This window comes from Castor canadensis, chromosome 14 (genome assembly GCF_047511655.1).
Source record: "Castor canadensis chromosome 14, mCasCan1.hap1v2, whole genome shotgun sequence".
In the NCBI taxonomy this organism is placed as follows: domain Eukaryota; kingdom Metazoa; phylum Chordata; class Mammalia; order Rodentia; family Castoridae; genus Castor; species Castor canadensis.
This window is the reverse complement of record NC_133399.1, coordinates 38,901,031-38,915,968: the sequence shown is the minus strand read 5'-3', so window position 1 is coordinate 38,915,968 and position 14,938 is coordinate 38,901,031. Positions and strand designations below refer to the sequence as shown.

At 60.4% G+C, this 14,938-nt stretch overlaps 2 protein-coding genes across 6 annotated transcripts; one reads left to right on the top strand and one right to left on the bottom strand.

The window, feature by feature from the left end:
- The first annotated feature begins 1,396 nt into the window (after positions 1–1,396).
- Positions 1,397–7,241, top strand: Gipc3 (GIPC PDZ domain containing family member 3). Of its 5 annotated transcripts, none has more exons than XM_074054292.1 (7): positions 1,397–1,637; positions 2,277–2,462; positions 2,568–2,748; positions 4,418–4,530; positions 4,694–4,788; positions 4,891–5,000; positions 5,467–5,648. In XM_074054292.1, exons 1-7 carry the CDS (start codon positions 1,398–1,400, stop codon positions 5,511–5,513), a joined length of 972 nt encoding a protein of 323 aa, XP_073910393.1. In that variant the 5' UTR covers position 1,397; the 3' UTR covers positions 5,514–5,648. The 5 variants fall into 5 exon arrangements, with proteins under 5 accessions (XP_073910393.1, XP_073910394.1, XP_073910391.1 ...); XM_074054293.1 differs by having other exon boundaries at positions 4,694–4,775; positions 5,467–5,627; XM_074054290.1 differs by having other exon boundaries at positions 4,891–7,241.
- A 259-nt stretch (positions 7,242–7,500) lies between these two features.
- Positions 7,501–14,424, bottom strand: Tbxa2r (thromboxane A2 receptor). The gene is made up of 4 exons (XM_074053306.1): positions 14,193–14,424; positions 9,490–10,349; positions 7,825–8,137; positions 7,501–7,775 (listed from the first exon to the last, which is right to left on the bottom strand). The coding sequence occupies exons 2-4, from the start codon at positions 10,285–10,287 to the stop codon at positions 7,501–7,503; spliced, it is 1,386 nt and encodes a 461-aa protein (XP_073909407.1). The 5' UTR covers positions 10,288–10,349; positions 14,193–14,424.
- Between the last annotated feature and the right edge of the window lie 514 nt (positions 14,425–14,938).

Here is a 14,938-nt window from a genome sequence, read left to right as displayed (position 1 = left end):
TCACTCACCCGTGGTCTCCCAGTCCCTGGCACTGTCTCTGGACACTTCCTGTCTTTGGATTTGCCTGTCCTGGCCGTTTCCTATCAATGGAGTCGCACGCTGTGTCCTTGTGTGTCTGCTCCTCTCACCGGATCCTCAAATCAGCACTGCGTCCGCAAGGTTCCTCCACACTGTAGTGTGGGTCAGGCTTGGCAGGTTGTTAAACTTTTTACTAACTTCCTTCCATCATGCAAAACCTCGAGCGGCTTGTTTCCTTCCATCGATGTCTTTTTGTGTAATTCCCAAGAGACAATGGCTGTCACTGGCTCAGCCTAGTGACAGGATGGCACCCATGTGACAGGAAACTATGGAGTCCATATCCCTGAGCAGCAACACTGATGGATGGCCAGGTGGGTTCAGCACTGTCTTCATACAAGGCTTTTGTTACCCAGAGCCCCTTCTATAACCTGGGGACCCATTCGTCCCCTCCCAAGATTGCCCGAGGGCCCCAGTGTGCCAGGCATTGTGGGCAGCTCCAACCATACAGCAACACAGGAAAAGACCCAAACTGTGTCCTGGAGCTTGTCTTGCCGTTGGGGACACACAGGACACAAGGTGAGGAAGTGATACATCGGTTTTTTGGGGTTTTTTTTTGAGGGGGGGAGAGGGAGGCAAGGTCTTGCTGTGTAGCCCAGGCTGGCCTCAAACATGAGATCCTCTTGCCTCTGCCTTCCCAGTGCTGGAATTACAAGCAGGAGCCACCATGCCTGGCACAAGTGAAATATGCTAACAAGTCAGAAGTGCCTTTAAATGTTAAGGAGAGGCATCAGATGGGGGCAGAGGGCTTTGGAGGTGGTGAGCGAAGAGCTAATGAGCAGCGCTCTGGGGACAGGGGAGGCAGGAAGGACAATGGGCAGGTCTGGTAAGGCCTAGTGGGCTGTGAGGAGGACTTGGACTTTTCCTCTAAGGAAAGTGGGAGCTATGGAGGGCTGTGGACAGAAGAGGGATGGAATGAATGTAGCTCAGGTTATACCAGCATAACTGTCTTTCCTCAGTCCTCAAGGTCGTTGCAAGGATTAAATGACCTACAGCCTCAGGAACCTCAGCTGCCCTGGTCCTACTTTGTGATCCTTGTTTTTCGTGGGTTTGCAGCCCAGGTCCCTGCGGACCGCCAATCGTCCCCGCCAGTCCCCGGGGAGGGTGCAGCTGGCCCTGGCAGGGCCCGGACACCTGGGACCCGTGCCCCCCTCCGCACCCCGCGGTGTCGCCTTTCCGGGCAGCTCGGGTTCCCAGATCCCCTTACCCGGGCGGCTCGGCTGTCGCGCCCTGGACCGGGGGAGGGGAGGCTGCAGGAAGCGGCGGATCCGGCGTCGGCGGTGGCGGCGACGGCCCGTTTGGGTGGCCGAGCTTCTCCGGCCATGGAGGGCGCTGCGGCCCGCGAGCCCCGGGGGGACCGGGGTGACCAGAGGGCCGAGAGCCCGCGCGCGCCCGCGCCCCCGCCATCTCCCGCGGAGCCCCCCGCGCCCCGCGCGCGCCCGCGCCTCGTCTTCCGCACGCAGCTGGCGCACGGCAGCCCCACGGGCAAGATCGAGGGCTTCACCAACGTCCGCGAGCTCTACGCCAAGATCGCGGAGGCCTTCGGCATCGCGCCCACCGAGGTGAGGCCCCCCCCAATGCCCGCGCTCCAGGTGCGGGGCGCAGCCTGGGATCCCCGGTCGCCGGGGAGGGGGCGAAGAGCCAGGTCACAGCGCCGCGCCTCTCAGATTGCGAGGGGCCATGTCCCGGACACCCTTGGCCCTGCGCCAAAGACGAGCGGTCTTGGGGACAGGGGTCCCTCATCTTCCAGGGACCCTCCGCGGACCCAGCTAGGTGTGGATCCCAACCCTCGGGGAAGAGCCTCTGTGGCTCCGGGGACTGGGACCCGTATAGTGGACAGTCTGTGCTGCGGGGGGTCGGGGGCTTGAGGCTGTCCCAGCCGGCCTCCTCCGCCCTGCAGCCCCCAGGGGGCGCCAGCGGGCTCCCATCTTCCTGAGAAGCCCCGAGTGAGGGGGGGCGGTCACACCTAGAGGTCGGGGCGCGGGGACCGGGGTCTCCTACTGCCCGCAGCCCCTGCTCAGCCCTTTCCCACTCTCGGGGTCCCACCCCTGCTGTGTCTCTGGGGGCGGTCCTTGTGCCAGTTCCGGGACTCTTTGGGCCTCAGTTTCCCCGTCATCCATCCGGGGCGTGCGCAGGCAGGGAAACTAAATGGCCAATTCTGGGGCTGTGGCTAATTGTGGACTCCCCTCCGCTGCGGGCAGATCTTGTTCTGCACCCTCAACAGCCACAAGGTGGACATGCAGAGGCTGCTGGGGGGACAGATCGGCCTGGAGGACTTCATTTTCGCCCACGTGCGAGGGGAGACCAAGGAGGTGGAGGTCACCAAGACGGAGGACGCGCTGGGGCTGACCATCACGGACAATGGGGCCGGCTACGCCTTCATCAAGGTGCCCAGGGCGGGAGGGGACTTTCTGGGTGCCTGGTAATCTAAGTAGGCCCCGGGGACCCCAGGGGGCTGCCATTGCGCCATCAGCGACTCTGGGTCCCCGCAGAGGATCAAGGAGGGCAGCATCATCAACCGCGTCGATGCAGTGCGCGTGGGCGACGGCATCGAAGCCATCAACGACCACTCCATCGTGGGCTGCCGCCACTACGAGGTGGCCAAGATGCTCAGGGAGCTGCCCAAGTCCCAGCCCTTCACCCTGCGCCTGGTGCAGCCCAAGAGAGCCTTCGGTGAGAGCCACCTGGGGCCCAGGGTCAATGGGGAGCAAGTGCAGAAAAATGGGTTCTTGGGGCAGCGGGGGAGGGGGAAATGGGGCAGCGGGGGAGGGGGAAATGGGGCAGCGGGGGGGGGGGGAAATGGGGCAGCGGGGGAGGGGGAAATGGGGCAGCGGGGGAGGGGGAAATGGGGCAGCAGGGAAGGTTCTAGGGGCATGTGGTGTGTGCTGAGCTCCTGGCGCTGGGTTGGGAGCAGGCAGAGCGTTTGTTGATTGACTTGGTTATGGGGGAGGGGAGGTGTCCGGCTCATCTTGTCACCCAAAAAGTAGCTCTGAGAGGTTCCAAAGGAGGGTGTACAAAGAAAGTCCTAGAATGGCACTTTCCTTTTTTTTTTTTCTTTGTTTTGGCGGTACTGGGGTTTGAACTCAGGGCCTCACGCTTGCTAGGTAGGTGCTCTATTGCTTGGGCCATTCCACCAGCCCTTTTCTATGAGGGTTTGTTTTTTTTTTTCCAGATAGGGTCTCATAACTATTTGCCCAGCTGGCTTCCAGCTGCAATCCTCCTGACCTCTGCCTCCTGAGTAGCTGGGATTACAGTCGGAGCCACTAGTGCCCAGCTGAATGGTGCTTTTCAAAGGGAAAGAGCTTGCTTTAGGACACCATTTCTCCCCCTCAGCACTGTGGACAATTGGAGCCCAGTGGTTTTCTGGGGTGGGCCTCCACCTACTCCATGCCAGGTGTGCCCCAGTCCTGAGAACCACGGATGTCCCCAGACATGGATGGCACAGGGCCCCTAGGGGCAGGATCACCCCCAGTTGAGCAGCTCTGTTCTAGAATGCATAGCATCCTGTTTAGTCACTTTTGGGGGGCTGTGCTGGGGATGACTCAGGGCCTCTCCTATGCTAGGCAAGGGCTCTACTACTGAGCTGCACCCCGGAATAGCATTTTTTGGGGGGGAGGTGACACTGAGGTTTGAACTCAAGGCCTCACACTTGCTAGGCGGGCACTCTACCATGGGAGCCCCAGCCCTTTCGCCTTATTTTCCAGATAGGGTCTCTCAGTTTTTGCCTCATCTGGCCTTGCTTGGGCTGTGATCTTTTTACTTCTGCCTTGCAAGAAGCTGGGATTACAGACATAAGCCACCTTGCTCTATTTAGTCATTTTTTTTTCATAACGAATTTCAAAGCAAAGAAGGCAGTATTTTGATTTATGCCTGGCGCATTTGCCTTACCTCATCATGGACAGGCCCCTTTGGGCCTCACTGTGCAGAGCAAGAAGCAAAGACTCCACACGGGCTTCTAGGTCCCGAATGACGGTTGTGAACTCTGAGAGCCCTGCCTGAAAGTTAGGAAGAGCAAGTTCTGTAGCGAGGGCTTTTCTGGATTGACCGTCTAGCTAAGAGGATGGTCTCAATTCACACCCTCTAGAATCATCTGAAGAGGAAGGGGGGCAGAACTGGAGACCCACTGTGGTAGAACAGCTTTTCTGGACTCATGGGTTACTTTCTTGGGGGCAAGAAGAATATTGAATGGGGTCTCTGAAGGTGGAGGTAAGGAGGACTTTGAAGGGGGAGAAGGTTCTAGAAAGGCTCAGAAGTTTCTAGAAAGCCTCCCAGTGTCTACAAAGGAGTGGAGTGGATTTTCTGCATCCAGAACATAGGCGTGTCCCCCACGTGTCCCCTGTAGATATGATTGGCCAGAGGAGCCGCAGCAGCAAGTGTCCCGTGGAAGCCAAAGTGACCAGCGGGAGGGAGACCCTGCGGTTCCGAGCTGGGGGCGCCGCCACAGTGGAGGAAATGGTGAGTGACAGGTGCTGGGGTTCGCTTAGTCTCAGAGCCTCAGTTTCCCTGCCCGTGCAATGGGGCCTGATTGGGCAGGGCAGTAATGGTGGCTCCAGTGCACGGTCGTGAGGGGCATCTGGGGGATCAGACCTGAGGCCTCTGCTTGTCCCCTGCACCCCAGCCCAGTGAGTTTGAGGAGGCTGCGTCTCAGAAGGTGGACGACCTGCTGGAGAGCTACATGGGCATTCGGGACCCTGAGCTGGGTAAGGGGCCAGGGTAAGCTGGGGGCCCCTGGAGGGAGGATGCCCGGGAGGAGGCGGGGGTCCCAGGGGACACTGGGGCCAGGAGCGCCCTCACCCTGCCCCTGCCCGCCCGCAGCATCGACCATGGTGGAGACGTCCAAGAAGACGGCGAGTGTCCAGGATTTTGCGCGCTGTTTAGACTCGGTCTTGGGCGAGTTCGCCTTCCCGGACGAGTTTGTGGTGGAGGTGTGGGCCGCCATCGGGGAGGCCCGGGAGGCTTGTGGCTAGTGTGTCCTGGGGCCGAGCGCAGCCCCAGCCCGGAGCCCAGCCCCCTGCCCCAGCCCTGCTCCAGCGCCAAGACCAACTCTAGAACCCAATCCAGTTCCGAGACCCAAGCCAGGTCCACAACCCAGTCCTGCTCTAGAACGCGGCCCAGCTCTGAGAGCAAGCCCTATTCTAGAACTCAGGTCAGCTTTGAGACCAAGCCCAGCTCCAGAGGCCAGCCAGGCTCCGACACCAAGCCCTCTTCTAGAGTTCAGGCCAGCTTTGAGATCAAGCCCAGCTCCGCCACCAAGCCCTGTTCCCGAACTCAGGTCAATTTTGAGACCAAACCCAGTTTGAGAGCTGAGCCAGACTCTGAAACCAACCCCAGTTCTAGAGCCCAGTTCATCTATGAGAATAAGCCCAGCTTTGAGAGCAAATTCTATTCTAGAACTCAGGCCAGCCTTGAGACCAAGCCCAGCTCTAGAGGCCAGCTAGGCTCTGAGACGAAGCTCACCTATGGAACCCAGCCCAGCCCTGACTTCAGGCCAGCTGCTGAAACCCAGCCCAGTTCAGAGATGATTCTCAGTTCCAGAAACCAGTCCAGCTGTAAGTCCGAGCCTGGCCAGAAAACTCAACCCAACTCTGCAACTCAAGACCGCTCATTGGTCCAGCCCTTCCTAGACATTCAGTCCAGCTCTGGAGCACCACTGAGTTTTGGAACTGTGGTGAGATTCAAGAAACAGCCCAGCTCTGGAGCTGAAGCCAGCTCTCAGCCCCCAGGGTGTCCCAGAACTCAGAGCAGCTTGGGAAGCCATCCGCACGTTGCCGTCCAGTCCAGATCCAAACCTCAGCCCTGTTCTACAACCCGGCTGCTCCCAGGTGCCTCCCTTAGGGATGCGTCCTGGTCCAGCTCCGGCGATGAGTCCAGCTTTGAGGCTGAGCCCAGCTCTAGACCCCAGCCTGCTGCTCCAAGCAGGCCCATCTCCAGAGTTCAGACTGGCTTTGGAACCGCATCCATCCCTGAAGGAAGGCCTGGAGCCGAGCCCCAAGGCCCCTGCCGATCACAGACCAGAATGCAGTCCACCTCTGGAACCCAGACTGACTTTGAGACCTGGCTGACCTCTGGAGCTCAATCCAGCTCAGGCGACCCTCCCAGCTATCGAACCCAGCCTGCCTCTGGAGCACAGACTGGTTTTGGCAACCAACCCAGCTCGGAAACACAGTCATTTGAGACTGAGGAGAGTTCCAGAACCCAGCTGAGCTCTAGAAGTCAGTCTAGTTGTGGGACAAAGGCCAGTGAAGCCTCAGAGCTAAGCTCCAGAACCCAGATGAATGCAAGAATCCAGCTCAGCTCTGGAATCTCCTTTACTTCCAGAATCCAGCCTATTTCTGGAACCCAAAAGAAGCCCCAAACTCCAACCAGCTTTGAGACCCAGCCCAGCTATGGGGCCCAGGCTAGTGCAAGAATTCAGCCCAGCTCTGGAACTCAGTTTAGTCCCAGGATTGAGTTCAGCTCAGAAACCCAGCCCAGCTCTGGAGTCCATGTTAGCTCCAGAACCAATCCTCTTTCTAGAACCCAGCCCAGCTCCAGAATCCAGCTCTGCCCTCAAACCCCTGGCCTTGACGCTAGAATCCAGCCGGATCCCCTCTTGCCAGCCCAATCTCAGTCCCCAAGCCCACCTCCCAGAGCCCCAACTCCAGCCCCCAGCAAGGTTCCTGGGCCTCAGTGTCAGCTCCATGCTTTGGGACGTGGAGCTCAGGCCAGCCCTGGCTCAGTGCGAGGTCCCCCAACCTCTTCCCTGGCCCCCCAGATCCCGGTCTTCTCCACCTCCCAGAAGCCTGCACTTTCCCCCAAGCCCCAGCTGGGACCCCCGAAGTGTACCCCACCCACCATATCAGTCAGTCCTAGCCCAGCACCCAGGGTGGCCACCCTGCAGTCCCCTGCATCCCCAGCTCAGGGGCTGTGCCCCTCCCCTGTGCTAGGGGAGTTTGGTCCCTCCCTCACTGATGGTACCTCAGAGGTGACATCTGGCTCCTGAGGCCCACCCTCACCTGCCTCCCCCAGCCTGGGTCAGCAGACTAAGCTGGTGCCCTCATCCCCGCCAGGAGAGGTGGCTGGGTGGATGGACAGGAGTTGGGCTTCACTGGGTGGGAAGCAGATCACCCTTAGAGGGAGCACAGGAGGCCTGTGCCTCGCGGGGAATAAAGGCACCTTGCACCCGGCTGCTGCGTGTGTCATTTTGGGGGAGGCATTTGGGGAGGGGAGGGCTGAGCCAAAGGCTACTTGGCAGCACTGGGTGCTCGTGAGGCCCCCGGTGTACACCTGGCGCCCTGTTAGGCACTGCCCCGGCCTGAGAACACCATCAGTGGGTCAGTTCACAAGTTTATTGGGACCTGCTGTGCCACAGTTGGTGTCTCAGGTCCTGGGGCTCCAGTGTTGAGGGGGGCTGGAGTGGAGGATCCCGGGACTGTCCCCAGCGACTTATGAGGCCTCCCCGCTTTCCTCGCTGCACAATGAAGCGAGTCCCAGAACCTCCCCGAGGAGTCCAAAACCCTCCAAAACCGGGGTCCGCGGCCCGCTGCGCCCCGCGCCCAAGGCCACCGACTCCTCGGGCGTCCCGGCTCGGTTCTGGCGGGAGACAGGTCGCCCCCTCCCTGGCACCCCCAGTTCGGGGGACCGAGCCCCCACAGCCGACTTCTCCCACACGGCCCCGAATTCCAGCCGCCAGGGGCTGCGAGGAATTGGGGGGCGACAGCCTGGAGGGCGGAGGGAGAGGACCTCAGAGAGGGGCGGGGTGGCGGGGGCAGGGGTGCGGGGTCCCCACGGGCGTCAGGGGACAGGGCTGGCCCCGCGGACCCGGCCCCTCGCTGCTCCGGGCGCCCGGGACGTCCTCGTGGGCCCGGCCGGGGCTGGCGGTGGCGGTGGCGGTGGCGGTGAGGCGCGGGTGCAGGCGCCGCAGCACGGCGCGGCGGAACAGGATGTACACCCAGGGGTCCAGGATCTGGTTCCAGGTGGCCACGCGCAGGTAGATGAGCAGCTGCTGCTCGGTGGCCCGGGACAGCTGTCCCGCGGGGCTCATGGCCGGCGGGGTCCGCAGCACCGTCTGCGCGATGAACACCTGCGGGGTTTCAGCGTTAGCCGCGCTGTGTGACCTGGCGGGCGGCGCGCCCTCTCTGAGCCTGTCCCCGCGCGGGCCCGGGTGCCCAGCAGGGGACACACTGTCCATCCTGAAACTTCAGATGCGACCACTTACACTTTGTCTTGTCCCGTGAAAGGCTTTTATGTCACATCATGTAACTTTTATGTTTTATAATAGTTTTTTGGCGGCACTGGGGTCTCAAGCGTGCTGGGCAGGCAGGCGTTCCGCCACTTGAACCAGGCCTTTTTTTTTTTTTTTTTTCTGTGTTTTTTGAGGTGCTGGGATGAACCCAGAGGCTCTCACAGGCTAGGCAGGTGCTCACCACTGAGCCAACCCGCAGCCCAAACATAATATTACATAAATATAAAATTTATATTTATTACTAACACATGGTCGAAATGTTCTAGCAAATCAGTGTACGGTGTAAAATGATTTTAAAATGTCAGTTCTATAACTATGTAGTTATTATTTATAACTATGTGTAATATTCGATATTATGCACTTGTGTGTTACTTAAAACGTAAGTACTACTATGCTGTACATATCTTCCACTTATACTTAATTAGAATTAAAATTTGTATTGTATTAAAATAATTTCCATTTTGTTAAAATGCATCGCTGTGTTAAAATTATTATTACTGGTGGTGGTATTGGGATTTGAACTCAGGGATTTAGGGTTACAGATGTGAGCCACCAGCACCTGGCCAGAATTATTTTCTGAGCACTCACTCACTTTGTGCAGATGAAGCTTGGGACAGCAGGCCCCAGGCCAGGCCCAGGCTCCATCCTCACAGGTGCACAACGGGGGGGGGGAACCCCTGTGCCCTGGTCCCCCCCACAGCAGCCACCAGGGGGTGCCCGTGAGCACCGAGCCAGGCCCTCCCTCCCCTGCCCACAGCCCTCCATGGCTCCCACCTCCCTCAGGCTCAAAGCCCAAGTCCTCCCTGCAGCCCACAGGGCCAGGAAAGCGCTCACCACTGAGCTGCATCCCCAACCTGAGACTGCATCTTGCTGTCCCCCGAAATCAGAGGGGATGGAGCCCCAGACGGCCAACTGCAGCCATTGAGAGAGAAGACTTGTGGCCCAGCATGGTGGCACACGCTTGTAATCCCAGCTGCTCGGGGAAGTTTTCCTTGTTAGCCCACGTAGAGCCTTGAAGACCCTCGTCTGGACTTCTTGGTCCCAGGGTGCTGAATGTAATTTGGGGGTCCTTTGTGTCTTCCTCTTGTGCTCCATAAGGAAGGGCACGTGAACACAGAGCCCTAAATCTGGACCTGAGGGAAACTGACCCCCCTCGCCCCCCCACCCCGGACCCCCAGCCCGGCACTCACCAGCAGTGGCATCCAGCACACGCTGGCCACCACCATGATGCCCAGGAGCTGGACCATCATCTCCACCTCGCAGTCCCGGGGCCGCTGCTGGGCGGCCTCGGCACCGTGGTAGACGCGGCACAGGGTGGCCACGCTGACGGTGTTGAGGAAGAAGGACAGCGCCACGGACAGGCCGCCGAGCAGCGCGAAGAGCAGGCCAAAGGCCACGTCGCCGGGCCGCGCGCCCAGCGTCAGGAAGCACCAGGAGCCGGGGTACTGCACGGTGTAGCGGCCCAGGCCCAGCAAGGGCAGCAGCCCCAGCCCCAGCGCCACGGCCCACACCAGGGCCACCGTGGCCCAGGCCCGGCGGGGCGACGCCATGGCCGGCCGCGAGAAAGGCCGCGTGATACCCAGGTAGCGCTCCGAGGCCATGGTGGCGCCCAGCAGCAGCGGACACAGGCCGAAGAAGACCATGGCGACGCCCATGAAGTGGCAGAGGCGACAGCTGGGGTCCACGGCCTGCCAGTCGAAGAGGACGGCGTGCTGGGACACCACGATGACGCCGGTGACCAGCAGCCCCAGGAAGTCGGTGAGCACCAGGCCGCAGAGGAAGGTGAGGAAGGACGAGCGGGGACACTGGCGTGCGGCCGACAGCACACTCAGGGCCACCAGGTTGGAGGCCAGGCCCACCACGCAGAAGGAGGCGGCGAACCAGGGCGAGGCGATCAGGCCACGGTCCTCCCGGGTGATGTTGGTGGGCCGGAAACAGGGCCCCCAGCTGTCGTTGGCCCACATGGCGCCCCAGCTGCCTGGCGCCATCGGTCACCACCCCATCGGGGAGAGGGGGCAGGCTCGGCGGGCTGACACTGGCTCAGGCACACCTGGCAGAAGCAGAGGGAAGATTGGTTGGTCACTCTGCACACCAGGCTGAGTGACTCTAATGAACTCCTACCCAGTCTTCAATGCCCGAGCACAAATACACCCTCCTTGAGGAAGGCTTACCTCCCCCGCCCCCCATTATTACTACTGCTAGTTGTTCTGCTGTTTCTTCCTCCATTTCTGTCTTCCTTAGACTCCAGGGACCCTTCAGAGGGATCAAGTGTGGTGGGGCACATCCGTAATCCCAGCTGCTAGGAAGGTCTGACCTGGCAAAAACTCAAGACTCTATCTGAAAAATAGCTAGGGCAAAAAAGGACTGAGGACGTGGTTCAAGTGGTAGAGCGCCTGTCTAACAACTACAAGGCCCTGAGTTCAAACCCCACTACAGCCAAAGGAAAAAAAAAAAGTTAAAGTAAAAAGAGGAGGACCATCTCCTCTGGGACCCCAGGAAGTATTTTTTGGGGTCCCAGAGAAGGGTCCAGGGACATATGGCTTTGAACTCCAGCTCTGGTGCTCACTATGTGACCCCCCCACCCTGAGCCTCAGTTTCCCCATTGGTCACCCATCCAAAGTCCTTGGTCGACTGCAGAATCAAAAATATTTCAGTCATTTGAGAGACAGAAATCCCAACCTCGACAATGCGTCTAGAGTGACCAGCCGTCAGTGGAGGGCCACCCAGCGCCGAGGGTCCCCATTTCTCACAGATGCCCCGGGCGGGCGGGAAGCCCTCCTCCTCTCTGGTGCTTTTAGGGAAGCCAGGGGCGTTCATGTCCTTCCTCGCACATGTTGGAATTGTGTGATTACTTTTTTCCACTTTCGCAGTGCCATTTTTATAATAAGAAATGAGCCCAGAAGTCCCAGTTCCATTTTGGGAACAAAAAACAGCTCACTTGCCACAACAGCTTCCCCAGGGACAAGTCAGAGAAGGCAGCGGGTGGCTGGGTGTGGTGATTCATGCCTGTAATTCCAGCTACTCAGGGGTGAAACTTGGGAGGATGGAGGTTCAAGGCCAGCCCAGGCTAAGAGTTAGGGAGACCCCATCTCAATCAACAAAGTGGGCATGGTGGCAATGCTTGTAACTGACAGGCAGAGGGAGAAGGATCATGGTCTGAGGCCAGCCCTGGGCAAAAACACAAGACTTTCAAAAATAACTAAAGCAAAAGTGGGCTGGCGGCGTGCTCAAGTGGCAGGGTGCCCGCCTTGCAAGCTCACGGCCCTGAGTTCAAACCCCAGAGCCGCCAATAAATAAAAAAGGAAAGAAAAAAGAAAAAAAAAAAGGGCAGCTTCTGGTTCCCAAAGACAGGAAGGACACTCAAGTACAGAGTGAAAGCCAGGCGCGGTCGCCCCGGTGTTGGGGATGAGCCCAAGGCCTCACGAGCTGGACAGCTCACCACGGAGCCACGCCCCAGCCCTCAGCTTTCTTAAAAGTTGGCCAGACGGGATTGAGAGGTGACCCTCTGGCTGACCTTGGGCTTGTCACGTGTGACTCGCAGCCTCGGCTTCCCTCCCTGTAGAATGGGGCTGCCGAGGCGTTCCATGAATAGACAGCGTGTCTAACACACAGTAGGTGCTCAACTGGTGCTGGCCCCGGTCAGGGCTGAAAGTATCTGTGGGAAGCCTCATTGTCGCCTTGGCTCAGCTTCCCACTATGGAGACTCATAAATTTTCCAGTCCCAGACAGCTGCCCTGACGTCCCTCCAGCCGGCCCAGAGCCAAGGCTTCTGCCAGTCCGCGGGGCCAGACCTCCCGTGGGAAACTGAGTCCCAGACAGCCAGCAAGGCGGGGTGGTGCGCTCTCCATGGCCATGGCCATGGCCACGGCGACTGGCCAGACTGGGCGACTGGAGCCCACCCTGGGCTCCAGGCAGGGTCTGCTTTGCTGCCTCCCTTGTCCCCCTGGCTCCCCCAGAACGGGGCGCCTTCCCTCCCCAGCTGGTATGCGCTGTTTCCAAACATCCCCATGCATCTGGGCTGTGCCTGGAGTGAAGGCCTGTCCTTCTTGGGTCTCATGGTCCCCTGGTCCACTCTAGTATGTGTCTCAGAGATGCACCTCCCTGTCTGGGGACAAACCCATGACGCAGAGCTCTCTGCTGGGGGGAAGGGTGGAGGCTGGCCCCACAAGTCCCTCCGGTCACAGCTGGTGGTTTCCAGTCCCTTCCCCTCCTCCCTAGCCGGGTTCAGGTGATAGTGGCTGTCTCAAGTTCCCCAGGCAAGCGCACCACTTAGGGGGACCTGGCATAGCCTCCCATGTTGACCAGAAGGGATGGCAGGGCCCCCACCACACCACGAGAGGTAGGAAACAGTGCTGTGTGGCCTTTGGAGGAGCTGCTCTCCTTCTCTGTGCCCCACAGGAGGCGTGGAGAACCTCAGAATCCCTGGGCCACACAGTGCAGAGGTTTGGACTTGGAGGGTCCATGGCCTGGGAATTCTGATGAAACCCCTGTTGTGCACCCTAAGATTCTGGAATTCTGAGAGGCGGGGGCTTCAGTGGGTCCTGGGGTCCCTGTCTCAGCTCCTGGCTTCTTTCTGGGGGTCGGACACAGAGCTCTCCATCGGGACAGGGCCTCCCGTGCAGGGCACAGGCACTGGGCGCCATGCCCGAGACCGCCCAGCTCGCAGAACGTGATGTTGGATTCCCAAGCGCCAGGCCCTTGCTCCTCCCCAGCCACCACTCAGCCTGTAGCAGTCCCTCTGCCACTCGCCCGGCCCCTGGCCTTCCCCACATCCTGGGTAGTCTTGCTTTCCTGATGGGCCTGGACTCTCAAGGTCCCTCTGCCTGCCACCTTGCCAAGTGTCAGTTTCCCACTCTGGGAAATGACGATCAGTCATTGCTCTGCCCAGGCCTGATCAGCTCCTGCAGCAGCCTTGGCTCGTGCCCTGGCTGGGTGTCAGTGAGGTGACCTTGTCTTCCCTAAGACCCTGACCATGTCCCGTGTGGCTGCCTGCACTCTTTAGCCTGAAGTCAAAGGACCAGGCCAGCCAGGGGACCAGGACATACCCATGTTAGATTCTCTCATTAGTGTCACAGATGCCCCTGCAGATGTGTGCATGACACACCCCTGGCCTGCACACCCCTTCACCACAGGGCTCTATTTCCGGGAACTCTTCCTGTTTGTGACACTATTGAGGCCCCCAGCCCGAAAAGCACAGGTGGTGACTCCACACCCATCAGTCTCTGCTCCACCCCCGCCCCCGCCCCAAGCTCACTGGGTCCCCTCTGAGCCGCGGTTTCCTCTTCTGACCAGTGGACACCCAGAGATGCAGCGTGGGACAGTGAAGGGGGGAGGGGAGTGGCAGCTGTGGCGGGATGGGGCCAGGTTACAGGGATCACACAACACACTCCAACAGCCACTAGTGAGTCTGTGCATGGTCTCACACACACACACAGGTGGACACTCAGAGACAGACACACAGACAGATAGGTACCCGGCCAATCAAACAGGCAGACACAACACACAGAAAGTCAATTACCCAGGCAGACACACAGAGAGCACAATGGCCAACACACAGACGGACATACACCAGGGACTAGGTTTAGAGCACACAACCTGCCACACATCCAGGGCCACATCTGTCACGGCCACATCCCGCTCCTGTCACCTTCTCTAGTCAGGTTAGACCTTCAGGACACGCAGGGACCCCACCCAGACTGGCAGAAACGCCAAGTGCATCCCGGGCCATCCTGGGACCCACCACACCGCGTCCAGACGGCAGGTATAAAAGCCACCGGGCACCTGGAGGCTGTCACCGCCCACAGGGACACACCCATGGCAGGGCAGGGTGAGCGCGGCGCCCAGCCCGGGGCTCACGTGCGCATGGCGCGGCCGAGCGGGGCGCAGACCTCACCTGGGCGACACCTGGGTGGACGCTGCCGATGGTCGCGGCCGCGTCCGGGACGCGGAGCAGGCGGAGGTGCGGGCGCCCGAGGTCGGAGGCCAGCGGAGGGAGGGGACGGGCGGTCCTGGCTCCCAGGGATTCCAGGGGAAACTGAGTCACGGCGCCCCCCCCCCACACACAGAGGCCGGGGCGCCGCAGGCAGGTCGCCGCGGGCACAGATGGAGAGCGTGGCGGCAGAGGGGCCGGGGCGCTGGCAGCAGTGGCGGGGGCGGCCCGCGAGGCCCGGGCTCCCGCCAGCCCCGCCCCCGCGCTCGCCCCGCCCCCGGGCTCGGGGTGGGTGGGGCCTCGCCGGGGGAGGGGCGCCGAGGGACCCGGACTCCTCGCCGTGTGCATAGCGCCCAGGGCGGAGGGTCGGGCGCTCAGCCTCCGGGAGGCCCCGACCCGCGCAGGGAGAGCCGGTTAACCCGGGAGGGGGGGGGGCGCCTGACACACAGCAGGCGCCTAATAAGTGCAGGATCTGCTCTTTTCAAAGCCTCTGCAAGAGAGCGGGTGGGGGACACAGGGACATTTGGGGGCGGGGGATGCAACATGGGCCACCTGGCTGAGCAGAGCTTCCCGGCAGAGGAGCCCCTAGGGTTGGGGTGATGTGGGGGGGATGCTCCCGGGGGGCGAGTCTGTGAGGACAGAGGCTGGCGGTGGCCTCAGCAGGAAGCCTGAGGTGGAAGAGGGGCTTGATGGGGAGGATGGATGGAGGC

Coding starts and splice junctions, on each gene's coding strand:
- Gipc3 (XM_074054290.1), top strand. CDS start 1,398: ATGGAGGGCGCTGCGGCCCGCGAGCCCCGGGGGGACCGGGGTGACCAG. Junction 2,463..2,567: donor CCGGCTACGCCTTCATCAAG/GTGCCCAGGGCG, acceptor GGGTCCCCGCAG/AGGATCAAGGAGGGCAGCAT. Junction 2,749..4,417: donor GCAGCCCAAGAGAGCCTTCG/GTGAGAGCCACC, acceptor TGTCCCCTGTAG/ATATGATTGGCCAGAGGAGC.
- Tbxa2r (XM_074053306.1), bottom strand. CDS start 10,287: ATGGCGCCAGGCAGCTGGGGCGCCATGTGGGCCAACGACAGCTGGGGG. Junction 8,138..9,489: donor TGTGCTGGATGCCACTGCTG/GTGAGTGCCGGG, acceptor GAAACCCCGCAG/GTGTTCATCGCGCAGACGGT. Junction 7,776..7,824: donor CGTGGGGACCCCGCACCCCT/GCCCCCGCCACC, acceptor TCCGCCCTCCAG/GCTGTCGCCCCCCAATTCCT.